General features: G+C 49.9%; 1 protein-coding gene and 1 long non-coding RNA gene across 2 annotated transcripts; one reads left to right on the top strand and one right to left on the bottom strand.

The window, feature by feature from the left end:
- Nucleotides 1-555: 555 nt before the first annotated feature.
- On the bottom strand, nt 556-16,844 carry LOC116578502. The gene is made up of 4 exons (XR_004280910.1): nt 16,764-16,844; nt 8,964-8,970; nt 752-756; nt 556-566 (listed from the first exon to the last, which is right to left on the bottom strand). It is a non-coding gene; the product is annotated as an uncharacterized LOC116578502 (long non-coding RNA).
- PIPOX (pipecolic acid and sarcosine oxidase) lies at nt 1,789-15,682 on the top strand. Its single transcript, XM_032322927.1, has 8 exons — nt 1,789-1,964; nt 4,375-4,523; nt 12,238-12,451; nt 12,686-12,868; nt 13,367-13,519; nt 13,939-14,097; nt 14,692-14,767; nt 15,046-15,682. Exons 1-8 carry the CDS (start codon nt 1,851-1,853, stop codon nt 15,174-15,176), a joined length of 1,179 nt encoding a protein of 392 aa, XP_032178818.1. The 5' UTR covers nt 1,789-1,850; the 3' UTR covers nt 15,177-15,682.
- Nucleotides 16,845-18,530: the final 1,686 nt, after the last annotated feature.

Below are 18,530 nucleotides of genomic sequence, written 5' to 3'. Positions count from 1 at the left end.
TCACATATGGCCATGAAAGAAACAGCAAACTATTGAAATCAGAATCATCAGTACAAATTCTGATAAATCCCTAGTATGGCCTGGTGCTTAAGAGAACAGGATCAGGAGCAGATAACCCCAGATAATCAGGATCACATCTCAGTGCCTATGTTTACCAGGTATGCGGCTTTGTAAGCCTTAATGTCTTTGGCCGTAAAGAGATATTTCAGGGGCGCCTGGGTGGCTCAGCACGTTAAGCATCTGCCTTTGGCTTGGGTCATGATCCCGGAGTTCTGGTATTGAGTCCTGCGTCGGGCTCCCTCCTCTGTGGGGAGCCTGGTCTCTCTCTCCCTCTGCACCTTCCCCCAGCTCCTGCTCTCTCCCTCTCAAATTAAAAAAATAAAAAAATAAAAAGAAGTGTTTCAGGTATGGCTGTATACCCCAAAATTTCGTGGCTAAAATAACTGTTTCTATTCTATCACAAGATTCTGTGGATCAGGAATTCGGGTGGGGCTTGGCTGGCTAATTTTCTTTCACGTGGCCTTAGTCGGGTCACTCAGCGGTACTGAGCTTGTGGCTGGGCTGAGCTGGGGGTCCAAGATGGCTTCCCTCGTCTGTCCGGCTCTCCATGCAGTCTCGGGGCCTCTGTACACGGTCTTTTCCACAGGCTGGTGGGACCTCTAAATGGTGGCTCAGGGCTCCAAGAGGCGCTGTAGGACCAGAAGAGGAAGTTCTCAGTGTCCTCAGGCCTGGGCCTGTGTCCCAGGGTCACTTCCGCTATGTTGGTCACACTGTCACAGAGCCCATGGTGAGAGGAGTGACGAAGAATTGGGGACCATCTTTAATGTGCCCAAAGTGGAGATAAACATATGTCCTTCTAGGGCTGCAGGAATTCAAAGAGGTGATGCGTACAGAGACAGATTTACCGTGAAGCTAACTTCAACCACAGGGCTCGTTAATTAGACAGTTTCTTTCTAGTCCCTAGCACCTAACTTTGGATTCATAAATTTTCTTTTCCTTTCCTTAAAGAAGATCCCCGAATTGTCTAAGAACCAGGCCCTAGAAATCCCAGCTCTGTCCTGAATGCATATAGTGGTACTTACTTAGCACACAGCCGGGCCCAGAGGGTGGCCGGCTCACTACAGGGCCCCTCTCTGCCCGGGGCTGGTGCCCAGTGCCCCCTCTGCGTCAGGAGAGGTCTCCTCCTCTCCCTCTGTCCTTCCCATTTGTTCAAGATAATTTCTTCTCCTGTGCAAAAAATGAAAGTAAACCACACTGAGAATAATTTCATAATCACAAAACAGCCCTCCTGATTGTTTCCTGGGTCTACCCCTGACCTCGCCACCCACGGGGGAGGTGGGCCTTACCCTGGGCAAAGTGCCAAGTCCTTAGCTTGGCCCTTTCAGAATCTCCAAAGGAAATCAGGCTGAAGGGAGGGAAGCCAGCAGGGGGAGGCAGCATTCCCGGTGCCCAGCTTGGTCTAGGAGGCATTGAAATTCCAGGGCCGAAGTCCCAGAGACAAAGATCATAATGAGACAGGAAGGTGGCATAGGAAGGATCCATTTGCATGACAATAATTGAGCCAAGAATAGAAAGCTAGAGGGATACAAGGGTGAGGCCGGCAGCTGAGCTGGGCTAAACCTCGGAAATCAGACTACCCAGTCCCGCTCTGCGGGGGAGGTGGGGGCTGAGCCCTAGGCCAGGCTTTGCCACGAGGGAGGAGCAGGGGAGAAGGACACAGCCCCGGAGGATTGTGGGAATGCTGGTCACGCTGGACTTTGCCCTACTCCTCCTCCTTTAGCCCCCAGCTTGCTTTTGCTTGCTTTCTCCTTTGTGTGTGGGCTTTGTAGCTGTAGGGCTAAGCGGGCATCATGGCTGCTCAGAAAGATCTCTGTGATGCCATTGTGATCGGGGCAGGCATCCAAGGCTGCTTCACAGCATACCACCTGGCCAGACACGGGAAGAGGGTCATCCTGCTGGAGCAGGTACTGTGTCCCCTCTGCACTCCCCACTTTAGGGACTGTCCCTCCCTCCTCCTCTAGCGAGAAGTTTCCAGAGCCAGCAGGCTTTGGGGTGAGGCCAAAGGGTCTGACTGTCAAATTTTGTGCAATTTGCAGCTTTGCTGCCTGGTGTGTTTCATGACAATTCAAAGAGAGTTCTACCCTCCCTAAGACCCATATTGGGTTTCCAGGCACATTTCCTCCTTTTCTTGCCTCCTGGTTCCTGTCCTTGATCAAGAACTATCCCAGGTCGGGCGCCTGGGTCGCTCAGTAGGTTAAAGCCTCTGCCTTCGGCTCAGGTCATGATCCCCGGGTCCTGGGATTGAGTCCTGAATCAGGATCTCTGCTCAGCGGGGAGCCTGCTTCCTCTCACTCTGCCTGCCTCTCTGCCTACTTGTGATCTCTGTCAAATAAGTAAATAAAATCTTAAAAAAAAAAAAAATGTATCCCAGGTCCTATTCTCTTCCTTCCTGCCACTCAGTCTCTTCCGTGCCAAAATGTTTGATCCAGCCCAGAAAAATTATCCGTTCTGCTTTGGGTTACCTTAAGTAAAAATAATTTTGCCCAGAGGGAAAAGCTGATTTGTCAGCCTAAGAGGTAGGATTCTTCCCTGGGTTTCCCTGGCCTCACACCTTGGAACCCAGAGGAAACTTCTGGTTTTTTTTTTGTTTTATTTTTTTGTTTTTGTTTTTCCTGCTACCTCTGGTTGATAGCAGCCTTATTGTTTGATACACCAGGAATAAGTAGGTCTTATTTGTCATTATAGAGAAGGTGACCCCATGCAGTCTATTCTACTGTGATCACTGCACATGTTGGGGTCAGGGAGCTCTGTATCTCCAGGGTCCTTCCCAGGGCAGGTCCACGCAGACCACTTTCCAAGGGCTTCTATTCTCCCATCCTGCCTATGGCTATCCAGGTGGCTTTTCGTTCACTCTTCTTGGTAATGAACTGGGTTGGTTAGAAACCTTTTTTGTTTCTCTCTTGGTTTTCAGAAAGCCTAAGGGATTCCTGGTCTAACCTTGCAGGAAACTCTCCATCTTTTGCTAAATCCCAAGGTGGTTCCCTTGTCCCAAGTGATCGGAACCCACAGAGAAAAATCATCAGCTTCCTTGTCCAGAAAATGAAGGGAGTTATGGAAAACAGCCTGGAGTTTCCTCTAAAAGTTAAAAATAGAGCTACGCTACAATCGAGCAATTGCTCCCCTAGGTATTGGACCCCTAGGGTATAAAAATACAGATTTGAAAATGTACATGAGTCTACGGCCATACCACCCTGAATGCGCCCGATATTGCCTGAAAATGTACATGCATCCCCAAGTTTAGAGTAGCATGATCAACAATAATCAAACTACGGAAAGCCCAAGTGTCCATCGACAGATGAATGGATAAAGAAGATGTGGTATATATATACAATGGAATATTACTCAGCCATCAAAAAATGGAACTCTTGCCATTTGTAGTGATGGGGATGGAACCAGAGTGTATTATGCTAAGTGAAATAAATTAGTCAGAGAAAGACAAATACCATATGATTTCACTCATATGTGGATTTTTTTTTTTTTAATGTGTGGAATTTAAGAAACAAAACTGATGAACATATGGGAAGGGGGCAAAAAGAGAGGGAAACAAACCATAAGAGACTCTTAACGATAGAGAACAAACTGAGGGTTGACAGAGGGAAGTGGGCAGGGGATGGGCTGGCTGGGTGATGGGGATTAAGGAGGGCACTTGTGGTGATGAGCACGGGGTGTTATAGGCAAGTGATGAATCACTAACTTCTACTCCTGAAACTGATATTACACCATATGTTAACTAACTAGAATTTAAACAAAATTTTTGGGAAAAAAAAATAAGAAGGGGCTAGACTGGAATGATATCAAAGTTTCTTTCTGGTTATGCTCCTCAGGCGCCTGGATGGCTCAGTCGGTTAAGTGTCTGTCTTCAGCTCACGTCATGATCCCAGGGTCCTGGGATCGAGCCCCACATCGGGCTCTCTGCTTCCTCCTCTCTCTCTCTGCCTGCCTCTCTGCCTACTTGTGATCTCTGTCTGTCAAATAAATAAATAAAATCTTTAAAAAAAAACAAACAAAAAAACCAATTATGCTCCTCTATGAGACCAAGTGGGGAGGGGTTGCAGCAACATGACCAAAGACTAACTAACAGAAGGATTTAGGGAAGTGAGTAATGTTACCAAAAGGGAAGCTGAGTTAAGCTACTGAGAACATCTATGCTGTTGGCCAGATCAGTAACTTGGCCATAAAGGGAGACTGTATGGAAATATTTAAAGAATAAGCGCTCCTGCCTGACAACACACAAGAAGCTAGCTCTTAAGTGGGGGAAGGGACCGTGTGCAAGGGGTAACAGCTTCGGTTGTCTCTCTTGTTCTCCATTTCCAGTTTTTTCTACCACACTCCCGAGGAAGCTCCCATGGGCAGAGCCGGATAATCCGGAGGGCATACCCCGAAGACTTTTACACCCAGATGATGGATGAGTGCTACCAGATATGGGCCCAGCTGGAGCGTGAGGCTGGGACCCAGTTACACAGGTTGGCAGGTGGGGGAATTGTTTGAATTGTGGGACCCAGGGCCTGGAGGAGCTTTGAGTAGGTGAGGCGGCAGGGCCATGAACACCGGAAGTGCAGTGGAGGGACACAGGGCCTAGGGACGTGCCAGACACGTGGGCGTGTTCTGCTCACTGTCCTGATCGCCCTGTCGGTCAGTCCAGCTGGCTCCTGCCACACTCTGAGTTCCAGCAGTGGGTTCCCAGCATGTGTCCACTGTCCTGATCGCCCTGTCGGTCAGTCCAGCTGGCTCCTGCCACCCTCTGAGTTCCAGCAGTGGGTTCCCAGCACGTGTCCAAGGCCGGCAGAGCGGGTGTGGGGAAGATGACTGAAAGACACTGGGAGCAGATACCCAGAGCTGGGGTTTACCTCTGCATCTCGGTGTAGTCATCTGAGACTCTTTTAGGGAAGAGGTTGAAATAAAGGAAGAGGCTGCCATCTTCATTCTTTATATTCCTGCTAATAGCATAACCGGGTCCTCTCCCCTAGAGCGACCCCTATCATCCATTCATTTTCTCTGAATGCCTCTCCCTGTAGGCCTCCTCTTCAGACCCCATTGCTTGCTAGGGATCTCTGCTGTCCCCGTGGCTCTCTAACCCTTAAGATTCCTCTGCTCCCCCCAACTCCTGCCCACAACCTCCCCTGACCTTTCAAACACCAGGGGGGAAGAAGGCAGCCCATAGAGAGCTTTAACCAACCTGCCCCACCTCCCTTCCCACCGTCGCTGTGGCTCTTAACCGAACTTTCTACAAAACCTCAGCTCTATCCTAGAGGGTGGCAGTTATTTTAATGGCCAGGAACCAAGAGGTTACTGTTCTGTTGCAAAAACACCATTAACTTAAGAACAAAGTGAAATCCATTATGCAAATACAGCTAGGACAGCTAATTACAGATTTATTCCAGAGGCAGCTAATGTGCCCAGCACCCAAATAAAGGAGCATGTCTCTCTGAAGGGTGGCCCAGCTAAACGACCCCCCTCTGTCAGCCATCTGTGAATACTGCTGAGTTTCGGGTACTAAAAGAGGTGGTGAGGCCTTGGAGGGCACCCTTCTCCCCAGCAGACAAGGAAGTAATGAAGAAATGATGTTAGGAGAGTCTCTGGAATCTTTCAGAGGGGACATGATTCTGGAGAACGGGCTTGAACTTGACTTTGTGCTCTACCTCTTACTGGCTGCGTGACATTGGAAAAGTTTGTGTACTTCTCTCTGCCTCATTTTTATTTCACAAGGCTTTGTGGAGGATTAAATGAGACTTTATCTGTAAGAGAAGGAGTGGGGAGGGGCAGAGAGCGAGGAAGAGAGAGACTATTAAGAAGGCTCCACGCCCAGACGAGCAGTTGTGGGGCTTGATGTCACAACCCTGAGATCACGACCTGAGCTGAAATCAAGAGTCAGAGGCTTAACCAACTGAGCCACCCAGGTGCCCCTTAAACGAGACTCTCATGAAGTACTTGGCATAGAGCCTAGCCCCTTTCGATAAATGGCAGCTCGTTCTACCTATTTTGCACCAGCTGTATCCTATCTCCATTGCACAGGGAAGAAGAAGGGCAAGGGGAGACAGGTGGGATGCAGCACCTGTGGACGTCAAGGGGAATGGCGGCTGGAACGAGGGAAAGGAATGCTTGGGTAGAAGATTCTCATCTCGGGGCGCCTGGGTGGCTCAGTGGGTTGAAGCCTCTGACTTCAGCTCAGGTCGTGATCCCAGGGTCCTGGGATCGAGCCCCGTGTCGGGCTCTCTGCTCCGCAGGGAGCCTGCTTCCTCCTCTCTCTCTCTCTGCCTGCCTCTCTGCCTACTTGTGATCTCTGTCAGATAAATAAATAAAATCTTTAAAAAAAAAAAAAAGAAGATTCTCATCTCATCGTCCTCCTCTTGGCAGGAGGACAGGAATTTGGAAGGGCTGTGGGACCCGGTGGACCTAGCTTTACATGTCAGCTCTGACACATTTAGGTGTGTGGTTTGGAGCAAGTTGTTTAACCTCTGTGAGACTCAGCATTCTCACCTGTAAAGGAGGGGTGCGGATTTCATGGGACTATGGTGAGGATGAGTCGGTGAAAGGCTTCGAGTGGTACTGACCAGTCCTTCGCCATCACCATCACCGCCATCATCCTGTATTTAGCGCTCATGATAAGAAACTAAGGCTGTTTTAGAAGTGCTCAATAGGGGGGCGCCTGGGTGGCTCGGTGGGTTAAGCCTCTGCCTTCGGCTCAGGTTATGATCTCGGCGTCCTGGGATCGCGCCCCGCATCGGGCTCTCTGCTCAGTGGGGCTCCTGCTTCCCTCTCTCTCTGCCTGCCTCTCTGCCTACTTGTGATCTGTCAAATAAATAAATAAAATCTTAAAAAACAAAACAAAACCTCAATACATGTTAAGTCACTTAATTCTCCCCATAACCTATGAAAGGGTTGCTACCGAGCCGTGAGGGTCTTAACCTGTTAGTGCAAATCGCAAGCCCTATTCTTCTTAGTCTAGAATAGGGCTTGGTGGACTTTTTCCAGAATGGCCGCATAGTACTTTAGACTTCGCAGACCGTATGGTCTCTGTTGTAACTGTTCAACTCTGCTGATTACCCAGTGCTGCCATTGTAGTGGGCAAGCAGCCCCAGATGATGCGTAAATAAATGAGCATAGGTGTGTGCCAATAAAACTTTATTCATGGATGCTGAAATTTCATTCACTTTTCGTGTCGCAAAATATTCTTTTTAAATCAACCACTAAAAAATATAAAAATCATCTTGGCTTGTATGACAAACAAGAAAAGTTGGTAGACCTGATCTGGTGCCTGGGTCATAGTCTGCTGGCTGGTTTGGAAGATACTGCAGACTGGTGACCTTGTCCATCCCCTGTGTTCAACAAACTGATGTCTAAATCATTCTGGGTTGAAAGACTGCTAATATATATTTAAAGCCAGGAACATATCGTAGACCCTCTGGAAAGACCATTCTGATGCCTTACCTTCCCAGTTATGAAAAATGAAGAGTAAAGTGAATGTGCTTTGGAAAATCGTTCAAGCTCAACAGGGGGCTAGGTGTTGCCATTATTATTATTACCATTATCATTATCAAGTCCTTTCTCGTGGCTAATGAGATTTACACGGGCCCACTCATTTATTTGGTTCTTTGACTCAGGAACACAGAATGGATACTTCCCATTTCAGTCCCTTTAGCTTTTGTTCTTGATTCTGATTTTCTAAATGATTCATCATCTTCGTGGTTCTTATTCTCCTAGGTGCTGCTGGGAGAATGAGCACAACATCATAATCAAACTGATAGATAGAAGTGTATTTTCTTAAGGCTATTTGATGGTGATAACAAACAAACAAACAAGTATCTTCGGGAGGTGGTCGCTAAGGCAGCTGTCCGATTCTTTATATTCTGTTCTGCCTCTTTCCGTGACAGTGGCATACTCAGCCTGGGTGGGCTCAGGGTATTTGCATAGATGCCGGGTACAGACGACCCGTGTGTCAGATCACAAGGTCTGAGTGTTTTGTGATGTGTACAGCCGGGGACCCTGATGCCACCAGCAAATCCCAGCTCTGGGGCCCATCTCTCGCTTGCCCCGCCTTCTCCCTTTGAGTCCTAATATCTAGCTCCTGACCCAGGCTGCCCCTGCTTAACTGACAATATCAGACAAGATCACAGCCGTAGGCAATACAGCTGCTGGCAGAACCTGGCGGGCCCCCTCCGCAGCTGCTGCTTCCTGTGTCTGTGAAGTGTCTGGCTTGTCAGCCACATCCCCTCCCCGGAGCAGTCTTTGTTAACCAATTCCACCTCGGCCCACTGAGCGGAAGATGAAAGCCAAGAGCTCCTCCAAAACCAACAAAGACAGCAGCCATTACTGAGTCTCTTCCCCAAGGTGACTCTGGGAGCCTGCTTGACTGGCATTTTTTAACCCCCGGAGGGGGAAGTGGGAGCCGGGGATGGGAGGTGGCAGGTGCAGGGAGAGCTCTGTGCCCCTCCCGGTGGCTCCCTTCTCCATGCGGCCTCCCGTCCTGCTGTAGTAACAGATGGAAATCCCTGATCACCAGCTCCTTACATCACGTCTGAGGCTTAGTCGGCTAGAGGAGCCAACAAGACCCTTGGGAGGATTCTTCAATGACCTCTTCCTCGTGCTGGATCCAGCTAGGGCTGGAGGAAGGCACAGCTCATACCTCATTCTCTGTGCTCAGCTGGCAGCGTGCTGGGAGCTGCGCTCTTTCCAAGGGTCCCTGACAACCCAGTCTTACTTCATGGAGCTTCTTTCTAGGCCAGCCCTGACCAGGCATTTCCTGGACCTTTCTTCTTTTTCTTCTTCTTCCTTTTTTTTTTTTTTTTTTTATGATGGCCTTGTCTCTTCTCATTCCTCTCCTCCCAAACTTTTGTAGCCTAGGTCTGAGTCGAAAAAGAGAGGAGGGAGGCCCAGAGCACAGGGGTGAGAAATTGGTGCAGAACGAGCCGTCTGTTTATTGGGATCTAGGAAAAGCCATTAAGAAAATAAGCACTTAAATGATTTTCAATCTGCCCGTGGAAGTCATCTATCTTCATACTGGGGAGAAAAGGCCCATTCTCTGATCCCGGTTTTGACTGACTGATTTCCAATTCTCGAAGCATTTCCCACAGGAGCCTCTCACCTATCTCCCATAATGACAGGCCTTTGCATTCGCAGGCAGTGTTTTACATTTATTTCCGATTTGCTCATAATGGTCAAAAATCTCTCTCCAATCCGAGGCATTTCTCCAGCAGTGCACGGTTTCCCTCAGGCCAAATAGCTCAGCTGTGATCCACGGAAAATGAGAATTTCCCAAACGCATCTTCGGACTAGGGGAGGGTCCAGCATCACACATTCAGATGGAAAATTTCCCACTGTTAGATCAATATCTGGGCTAAGAAATAAATGCCACAGGGGCAGAGAGCTGGAGCAAAATGATTACAATCGGCACAATTACATTCACCGGCAGAATCAGCTCACTGATGACTCCCGGGGATGGGAGCTCCGGCTTCATACACCATGGGACGGCTTGGGAATTAGAACATCACTCAGCATTTCAGAATTCGACAGATTGGTCTGTTGTCTTGGCTTGAGTTTGTTTTCCCCATACAGCACCTTCTTGTACGAGGAGTTCGGACTTCAAGGAAAGAAGGAAGGAAGGGGGGGAGGGAGATTGGAAGGGAGGAAGGGTGGAAGGGAAGGAGCTAAACTGTAGGGTACATGGGAGACCGTGGTGGGTATACTGCAGGCAGGGGTTGGGATAGGCTGCTCTGAGATTCCTGAGCCAGGGATCTGACAGGGTAACTGCGAAGGTGAGGGTTAAGCCCATCTTCCCCAGAATCCCATCCAGCCCCAACCGCATCCAGTAAAAATGGCTCAGGGTCGGGCGCCTGGGTGGCTCAGTGGGTTAAGCCGCTGCCTTTGGCTCAGGTCATGATCTCAGGGTCCTGGGATCGAGTCCCGCATCGGGCTCTCTGCTCAGCAGGGCGCCTGCTTCCTCCTCTCTCTGCCTGCCTCTCTGCCTCCTTGTGATCTCTCTCTGTCAAATAAATAAATAAAATCTTTAAAAAAAAAAATGGCTCAGGGTCATGCACGTGCATGACTTCTTAAGGATCCCCTTTACCTGACTGAGGAGTGTCCTAGGCAAGTTTTCATCACCTGAGAACCAATCTGAAAGTCCTTTTGGGGGCCATGGGGAAAGGCCCCTGCTGGCTAGTGGGGATTCAACAGCATCTTCCTTCTGCAAAGCTTTGAAGAGGCAGAGGCGCTCAATTCTTTTTGCCGGTGCTCAGTGCTGGGTAGGCGGGGGCCATGGCGAATGGATTGGGCACGCTGCGCGGCTCTGTGTACTGACACCGGCCCCAGGGCCCGCTGTGTCCCTACCCCCTCCCAATCTTCTCTTTAATCCCCCCAACCAGATAATGTGGGATTTGGAAGCATGTAATATCCATGAGACTCCATTATAGGCTATTACGAGCTTTATACACAGTACCTGGGGGATGTACCAGGCTGATGCTGGTCACCGCAGCTGCTGAAAGGGAGAGGGACTGCGGCAATGGTCCCAAGGGCCGAAGTGACCCTTACATTGTTCAGATCCGTTCCCACCGAAAGTATAGATCGGCTCTGGTCTCTCGCAACAGAGAGACGGGAAATATTAAAGAAAAACAGCGTTCCCTCCCCTAGAGAGTAAGAAGCAGAAAGGGAAGTAGAGGGAGGAACAAAACCATAGAATCGCTGGGATCGAGCCCTCTGCTGGAACCCTCAGAGACCACCTCCTGGTGTTTCTGCACGAGGGTGCTGTCCGCATGCATTTCGGCGGGATCTCACTGAGGTTTGCAGGGTCAGCCCACTTAATGTGAGGAGCCACGCCCAGGCATTGTGGCAACTTAAAAAAGGGCCCATGCCTGGTCCCTGTGTCCCAGGGTGGGGGCGAGAGCACCGATAGGCCAACCGGCATGCATTACAGAGGAATCTGGGGCCTGGAGCAGTAGGCAACCCAAACATCAGGAGGCATCTGCCCAGACAGGACCCAGAGCTCTGTCTCCTACTTTAGGATCCTTTCCAGCAAACAGACAGCTTGGGAAACAACAGAAGGGGACCTGAGAGATGCATAGCAAGGGACAGAACATGATAGAGGGGGAAAGGGCCACAGGAAAAGAAAGAGCAGGGCGGTGGAGGAGGGGGGAAAGAGGATAAAGAATCAAGATCAGGGGCACCTGGGTGGCTCAGTCGGTTGGGTTTCTGCCTTCGGATAGGGTCATGGTCCCTGGGTCCTGGGATCAAGCTCCCTCTCCCACTTCCCTCCCCGCTTCTCATATGTATTCTGTCTGTCCCAAATAAATAAAATCGTAAAAAAAAAAAAAAAGGATCGAGATCAGAACAGTGAATGGGCCAGGGAATGGAGGAAGAGGAAGAAACACCTACCACTTTCTAGTGCAGCGATAAGAGGATTTCCGATGTCTGCCCTCCAGGGAGGGATGGATCCTGAGAGGATGGAGGGACAAGCAAACCAATAGTGAGAGCCAGGGGCAGACTTGGGAGTGGGCAGGCAGTCAGCTCAGGAATACTGAATGGGACCCTAATGACAGCATTGAGATGACTTTACCAGTTCTTTTTATTTTATAAACATATAAATATATATACATATGTATATATATATTTAAAGATTTTATTTACTTATTTGGCAGAGAGAGGGAACACAAGCAGGGGGAGTGGGGGAGAGGGAGAAGCAGGCTTCCTACTGAGCAGGGAGCCCAGTGCGGGGCTCGATCCCAGGAGGCTGGGATCATGACCTGAGCTGAAGGCAGACGCTTAACGACTGAGTCACCCAGGGGCCCCTTAAGTATATTTTTTAAAGATTTAAAGAGAGAGAGAGAGAGAGCTTGCGTGAGCATGAGCAGGGGGAGGGACAGAGGGAGAGAATCTCAGCAGATTCCCCGCTGAGCTTGGAGCTCCACACGGGCTTGATCCGTGACCCATGAGATCATGACCTGGACCTAAACCAAGAGTCAGACGCCCAACCAACTGAGCCACCCAGGCACCCCCCCCTTTTTTTTTTTTTTTAATCTTTCTCAGAAGGCTCCATGCTCCACTGACTGAGCCAGCCAGGTGCCCTGACTTTACCAGTTCTTTGCACAGGGTCCCTTGATGGGACTCTTGCTGAAGAATGAGAGTGAATGGCTCAGGGCCCTGACTCATACCCTCACCCATATGCCTTTATTTATTTATTTATTATAGGCAGACTGGGCTACTGCTGCTGGGAATGAAGGAGAATTCAGAATTAAAAACCATCCAGGCCACTTTGTCTCGACAAGGGGTGGAACACCAGTGTCTCTCGGCTGAGGAACTAAAGCAATGTTTCCCCAATGTTCGGTTGGCCAGGGGAGAAGTGGGGCTCTTGGACAAGTCTGGAGGCGTTCTCTATGCAGACAGGGCCCTCAGAGCCCTCCAGGTAATACGTACAACATTTGGGGCAAGGTGGCCGACGAGGGCCTTCACCCTGCTGGGTTTATTCTGGACTTTTTGGGCAAGGCACTTTATATATGCTGCTAGGCCTTGTCACTATGGGACAGGAGGTCTGGAGTCTGTGCTCTCTGTTCCCCCGGAAGTGAGGGACTCTTGTTCACCAGGGTGAACCACACAGAGAGCTAACTCATTTTGCCCATCCCTGCCACTGCCCTTTCAGGATGCAATTCAACGTCTCGGAGGCCTAGTGCGTGATGGAGAGAAGGTGGAAGAGATAAAACCAGGGCAACCCATCACAGTGAGAAGTACTTCCAGGAGCTACCAAACCAGAAACTTGATCATCACAGCGGGTCCTTGGACCAACCGGCTCCTCCGTCCCCTGGGAATTGAGCTGCCCCTCCGGGTAAGGAGTCACTGGAAGCCTGAGAATTGGTGCCTAAGAGAAGATGCCTGGGAGTCTGATGGACTCAAGCTTGAGTCCCGGAACTGCTGCTTGCTGGTGGACGAACGTGAGCTGATTAGTTCCCCTCAAGAACCTCAGTTTTATAACATGTAAAATGGGGATTGGGCTGTTGGAGAATTAAATGATCGAATCAATAGAAAGCCCTTGGGAACTCACTAAATCTGAGGCATTAGTAAGTGCTGGAGAGAGAAGTAGGGCTGAGTGCAGTTGTGGGAGACTAAGTCTGGGGGAGGAGACAGAGATGTGGAGATCTTTATGTCTCATATTAAAATGGAATAGATCACTGATGTGAGAATTGGGTAAAACAGGATAGACAGGTTAAGGGGGGCATCCAGGCTTGTATTCAAGAGCTATAGGATCTCAGAAGAAACTGTTCTCACCGTCTGGACAGTTTCATGGCTTTCCCCCTCATCTTCCACTTCCTCTTTCTGCTTCAAGACCCTGCGGATCAATGTGTGTTACTGGCGAGAGAAGGTTCCTGGAAGCTATGGTGTGTCCCAGGCCTTTCCTTGCTTCCTGGGGCTGGGCCTCAGCCAGGCTCCCCACCACATCTATGGGCTGCCTTCCGGAGAGTACCCAGGGCTGATGAAGGTGAGCGGAAAGGCGCAGAGGGGGCTAGTAGGGCCCACCCACCCCCGACCCTCAGATCTGGGGCAGCTGCTCTAACTCCCCTTTCAGCAGATTCCAGGGATCCCCCAGCAGCAGGAGCGGAGAACACTTCCCTCTTCGTTATTTGCAATGCAAGACACCCCACCCCCAAGCTGTCCGGAGGCCCAATAAAGGGAACCCTTCCTTGGCAAACATGGGGCTGTGGGGGGGGGTGAGGGGGGCACTGTAGAAGGAACAGCCAAGGGAACCTCCTGTGGTGACAAACGGCATCTGTCAGGGCTGGGGATGGCTGGGATGATGGACGGGGGCACTCTGTGCACGAGTCTGCCCCCTGGGCTGGGTGGGTGTTCGGGAAGGCCCAGCCCCTCTCCGCTGCTCACACTGCTCTGATTGGGAGCTAGGTCTGCTATCACCACGGCAACAATGCAGATCCTGAGGAGCGGGACTGCCCGGAAGCATTCTCAGAAACCCAAGACATCCACATTCTGAGCCGCTTTGTTAGAGATCACTTACCTGACCTAGAGCCCAAACCTGCCATTATGGAGCGCTGCCTGTATACGGTAAGGGTGTGGGCAGCCTGGCCAGGCCCGGCCCCTTCACGGCCCGGGGAACAGGGGAAGGAGACAGACTCTGCACAGCTCGGGCTTGCTGCTGTTTGACCCCTGACCTGGTAGGTGACTTGAAACGAATGACTTTTTTCCGTGGGTTTGGTTCCTCTCCATATCAGAGAGGACCCATGAGAGGTTTTCATATTCCTTTTCATTAGCAGGCTAGGCTTATGCCTGGCAGCCCCTCGCGACGTTTCCCAGAAGAGCTCTAAAAGATTTTTTGGCAAGATGTTCTAGTTGAACAGGCCGTAGGGACGAAGAGAAGAGACAGATGTCACCAGGGCCCGAGGCGTCTTGGCTAAAGTTAGTTTATATGCATTCACTGAGCACCTACTGGGTTCATAGCCCTGGATGAGCGGAGAGGCAGATGGACAAATGAGAAAGACTGTCGCCCCCGGAGGGGGCGCTGGCATGCAGAACTCATTCCCGTGCCCCGTTCCCATTCTTTCTGGAAAGCAACCCAGCCTCTTCCCCTCCCCCTGAACCTGCAGTTCTTCCTTCTCCCTTCTCTCCTCGAAGGACAACAGTGTGATTGTTTCTTTCTAGAACACCCCAGATGAGCACTTTGTTCTTGATCGCCACCCGAAGTATGACAACATTGTCATTGGTGCTGGATTCTCTGGTGAGCCTGAGTGGGACAGGATGTGCCTCAAAGCCCATCTATCTCACTTGCCAGGCAAAATGGCGTCTTCTACACTCTGGGCTGGCCAAGGCCTAGACTTGAGTGTACAGAGGGGCTGGGTGAGCAGACAGAGAAGAAGAGGTACTTCTGTTGGGAGGCAACTTCCCATGTTGGGATGTGGACCAAGAAGAGAGTTAGCCCAATTTGGGGAGAGGGTGGTAGACATCTAGGCCGTTGTCCCTGAGGGTGCCTAATCTCACCTTCTCTCCTTTACGTAGGACATGGATTCAAGCTCTCCCCTGTTGTGGGGAAGATCCTGTATGAATTAAGCATGAAATTAACACCATCCTATGACTTGACACCTTTTCAAATGAGCCGCTTCCCTGGCCTGGGTAAAGCCCACCTTTGACCCCTGGCCAGCTTTAAACTCTGGCTATTAAATGGCAGCCTGTTCCCTTGTCTCTCTTCAATCCCCTGTCAACAGCAGATGATTGAATCGACCTTCTTTCTCTGGCCAGCTCCCCATCCCACTATTTTCTTGCTTTCAGAAGGTCAACCAGATATTCTATCATCACCAAGTAGCAAGGACCTTTGAGACGGATGTCTCAATAAGGAGGATGCTCAGGGACGGGCTCAGGGAACCCAAGCAGTTATTAGAATTGTCTTCCATGAGACATTTATAAACTTGGGGTGGTTTAACTGAAGCGGCCCAGGGGAGGGTAAATAAGATGACGTGTAGATCTCTACTGCCTTTGGAGTTCCTTTTCTTAAAACTAGAGCCACCCTCCATCACAACCCCAGCCCCACAAATCTGGCTCACCTTGGGTGCACAATAAATGTTTGTTGAAAAAACCGTGTTGAATAAGCAAAGAAATGAAGAGCTGCATTGCATTCAAGTCTGCGGTGGGCTTTTTTCTCCATGCGACCTTACTTCTTAGAGACTCTTGTTGTCTAAATCAGCGCCAGAGTCCATAACCCCAAGAATTCTTGGGGTCTTTATCCCCTCAGTGCCCTGTACCCTCTTTCCCTGGATCCTTTGTCTGGTCCTCATTCTCTCTCTAGCTCTGTAAAGAGGCTTAGCTCCCCAGTCTCTCATTAGGGTGTATTGTCAGGTCCTTATGAAGATGGAGCTGTTATACCAGAAAGGAAGAGAGAGACACACTCGCTTAGAAACCCTGTTCAATGTTTGAATGTTAAATGTGCCATTTTATTATCATTAGGATTGCTCCCACTTAATGAAACGGCATTAGCACCGAGTCGGCTGGCCTCCTTGCACTAATTACTTTGGAAGGGAACAGGCTCATAACGACCCCAGGGTGGGTGGGGGAGTGAGGGGTGGAAACCTGGACTTGGGGGATGTGTGCTGGGCAGAGACCCCTGGGGGAGCATCTCCGGACCAGGCTGGTTTGACCTGAGAGCTTGCCTGCTCTGGGGAGGAAAAGGAAAAACCCTGCGACCGGTTGGGGCAGAAATGTGAGAAGGCGGCCCTGAGGGGGAAGAGTGGGAAATGGGAGTAAGAGTAAAAATATCCCCAAAGGAAAGACAACACAGAGGGAATTGCCTCATAGGCCTAGGCACACGGATCCACCCTGATTTCTCCAGGGTATTTTAAAAGCCAGACAGCGTCCCCAGCCCCCTGCCGGGTCTGCATCATGGGTGCTCTCAGAGGCTCCCCGAACCTCAGCCTCCACAAAATGGGACTAATCACATCTGTAAAGTCGGAATAATGCGCCACAATGTGGATGAGCCTTGCAGACGTGCTGCTAAGTGAAATAAACCAGACACAAAAGGACAGACCCTGGAGGGTTCCATGGACAGCAATCAGATGCAAAAGGACGGGAGGTGGAGTGGTGGCCTGCAGGGGCTGGGGAGAGGGGGCACAGGAGACATTAGTGTTTAATGGACACAGGGTTTCAGTTTGGGAAGATAAAGACGTTCGGCCGATGGATGGTGGTGATGGTTTGGATGATGTGGGAAAGAGGTTAGGGTTCCAAACTGACAGCCAAGATAGAATTCTTGAGACATGGTTGGTGCCAAAAGGTGGTTTTATTAAAGCACGGGGACAGGACCCGTGAGCAGAAAGCTGAGCTGGGGTCCTGAGGACTGGCGGATTATGTACTTTCAAGTTGGGAGGGGGTTAGGAATGGCGTAAGCCTCCCAGGTATTTTGGAAACGAGGTATCCTGGATTTTTTTAAAAAAAGATTTTATTTATTTATTTGACAAGTAGGCAGAGAGAGGCAGGCAGAGGGGCGGGGGTGGGGTGGGGTGGGGGAAGCAGGCTTCCTGAGGCAGAGCTTGATCCCAGGACCCTGGGATCACGACCTGAGCTGAAGGCAGAGGCTTAACCCACTGAGCCGCCCGGGCGCCCCAGTTTCCTGGGTCTTGAGGGGTCTAGCTCTTATTGGGAAAAGGTCATTTATTACTGTTTAGTAAACCCTCAGTCATGAGACCCTTCAGAGGTATAACCGTGGTTCCTATGCTTGGGGGATGATTGCCAACATGTATCTTGGGGTGCGGTGGATAGAGATAAAGGAAGTTTCCAAAGGAATTTTTATATGTTAAAGAAGACTTACAGGATCCTGGAGGGTTGGGCTAAGATTGTCTTTTGCCTTTAGCAAGGTATTAACATCCAGGAAGCTGAGGCCGTAGAGGACTGTCCCTAGCCTGTTTCAAGGACTTGTCAATGGGCTGTAGATAGTAAGGAAATGTAATAATTTTTCTTCTGCCTTTGTTTCCCACATCAGTTTCACACCATTTTTAAAAAATAATTTTTAAAAAGATTTTATTTATTTATTTGACAGAGAGAGACACCGCAAGAGAGGGAACACAAGCAGGGGGAGTGGGAGAGGGAGAAGCAGACTTCCCATGGAGCAGGGGGTCTGATGTGGGGCTCCATTCCAGGACCCTGGGATCATGACCTGAGCCGTTAATCACTGAGCCACCCAGGAGCCTCCCACAAAACTATGTTTTAATCACATCGCAAATGTGGTTTGAGGGTACTTACTACCTAAGGGAGGGTACTTAGGGGGGCCCTGATGGTCGAGTCAGTTAGGCATCTGACTCAGTTTCGGCTCAGGTTGTGATCTCAGGGTCATGAGATTATCTCTGGAGTCTGGCTCATGTCCAGCGGGGAGTCTGCTTAAGACTCTCTCTCCCTGGGGTGCCTGGGTGGCTCAGTGGATTGAGCCTCTGCCTTCAGCTCAGGTCATGATCCCGAGTCCTGAGATTGAGCCCCGCATTGGGCTCTCTGCTCCGTGGAGAGCGCTTCCTCCTCTCTCTCTGCCTGCCTCTCTGCCTACTTGCTATCTGTCAAATAAATAAATAAAATCTTTAAAAAAAAAAAGTCTCTCTCTCCCTTGGGGTGCCTGGGTGGTTCAGTGGGTTAAGCCTCTGCCTTCAGCTCAGGTCATGGTCCCTGGGTCCTGGGATCTAGCCCTGCATGGGGCTCTCTGCTCAAAAGGGAGCCTGCTTCCCCCTCTCCCTCTGCCTGACTCTCTCTCTGTGTGCCAAATAAATAATAAATAAAATCTTAAAAAAAAAAAAAAAAAGACTCTCTCCTCTGCCTTCTGCACACTGCCCCAATAATAAATAAATAAATCTTTAAAAGAGAGAGAGAGAAAGTGCACTTAATGCTATGGAACTGTTACACTTAAAAATGATTAAAATGATACATTTTATGTTTTGTATGATACATTTCATGTTTTGTATTCCCATTAAAAAAATGGGAATAATAATACGGACTAACTTGGGGCACCTGGGTGG

This window comes from Mustela erminea, chromosome 18 (assembly GCF_009829155.1).
Source record: "Mustela erminea isolate mMusErm1 chromosome 18, mMusErm1.Pri, whole genome shotgun sequence".
NCBI lineage: Eukaryota > Metazoa > Chordata > Mammalia > Carnivora > Mustelidae > Mustela > Mustela erminea.
Note: the sequence above shows the minus strand (reverse complement) of the source record. Positions and strands in the feature narration are given on the sequence as shown.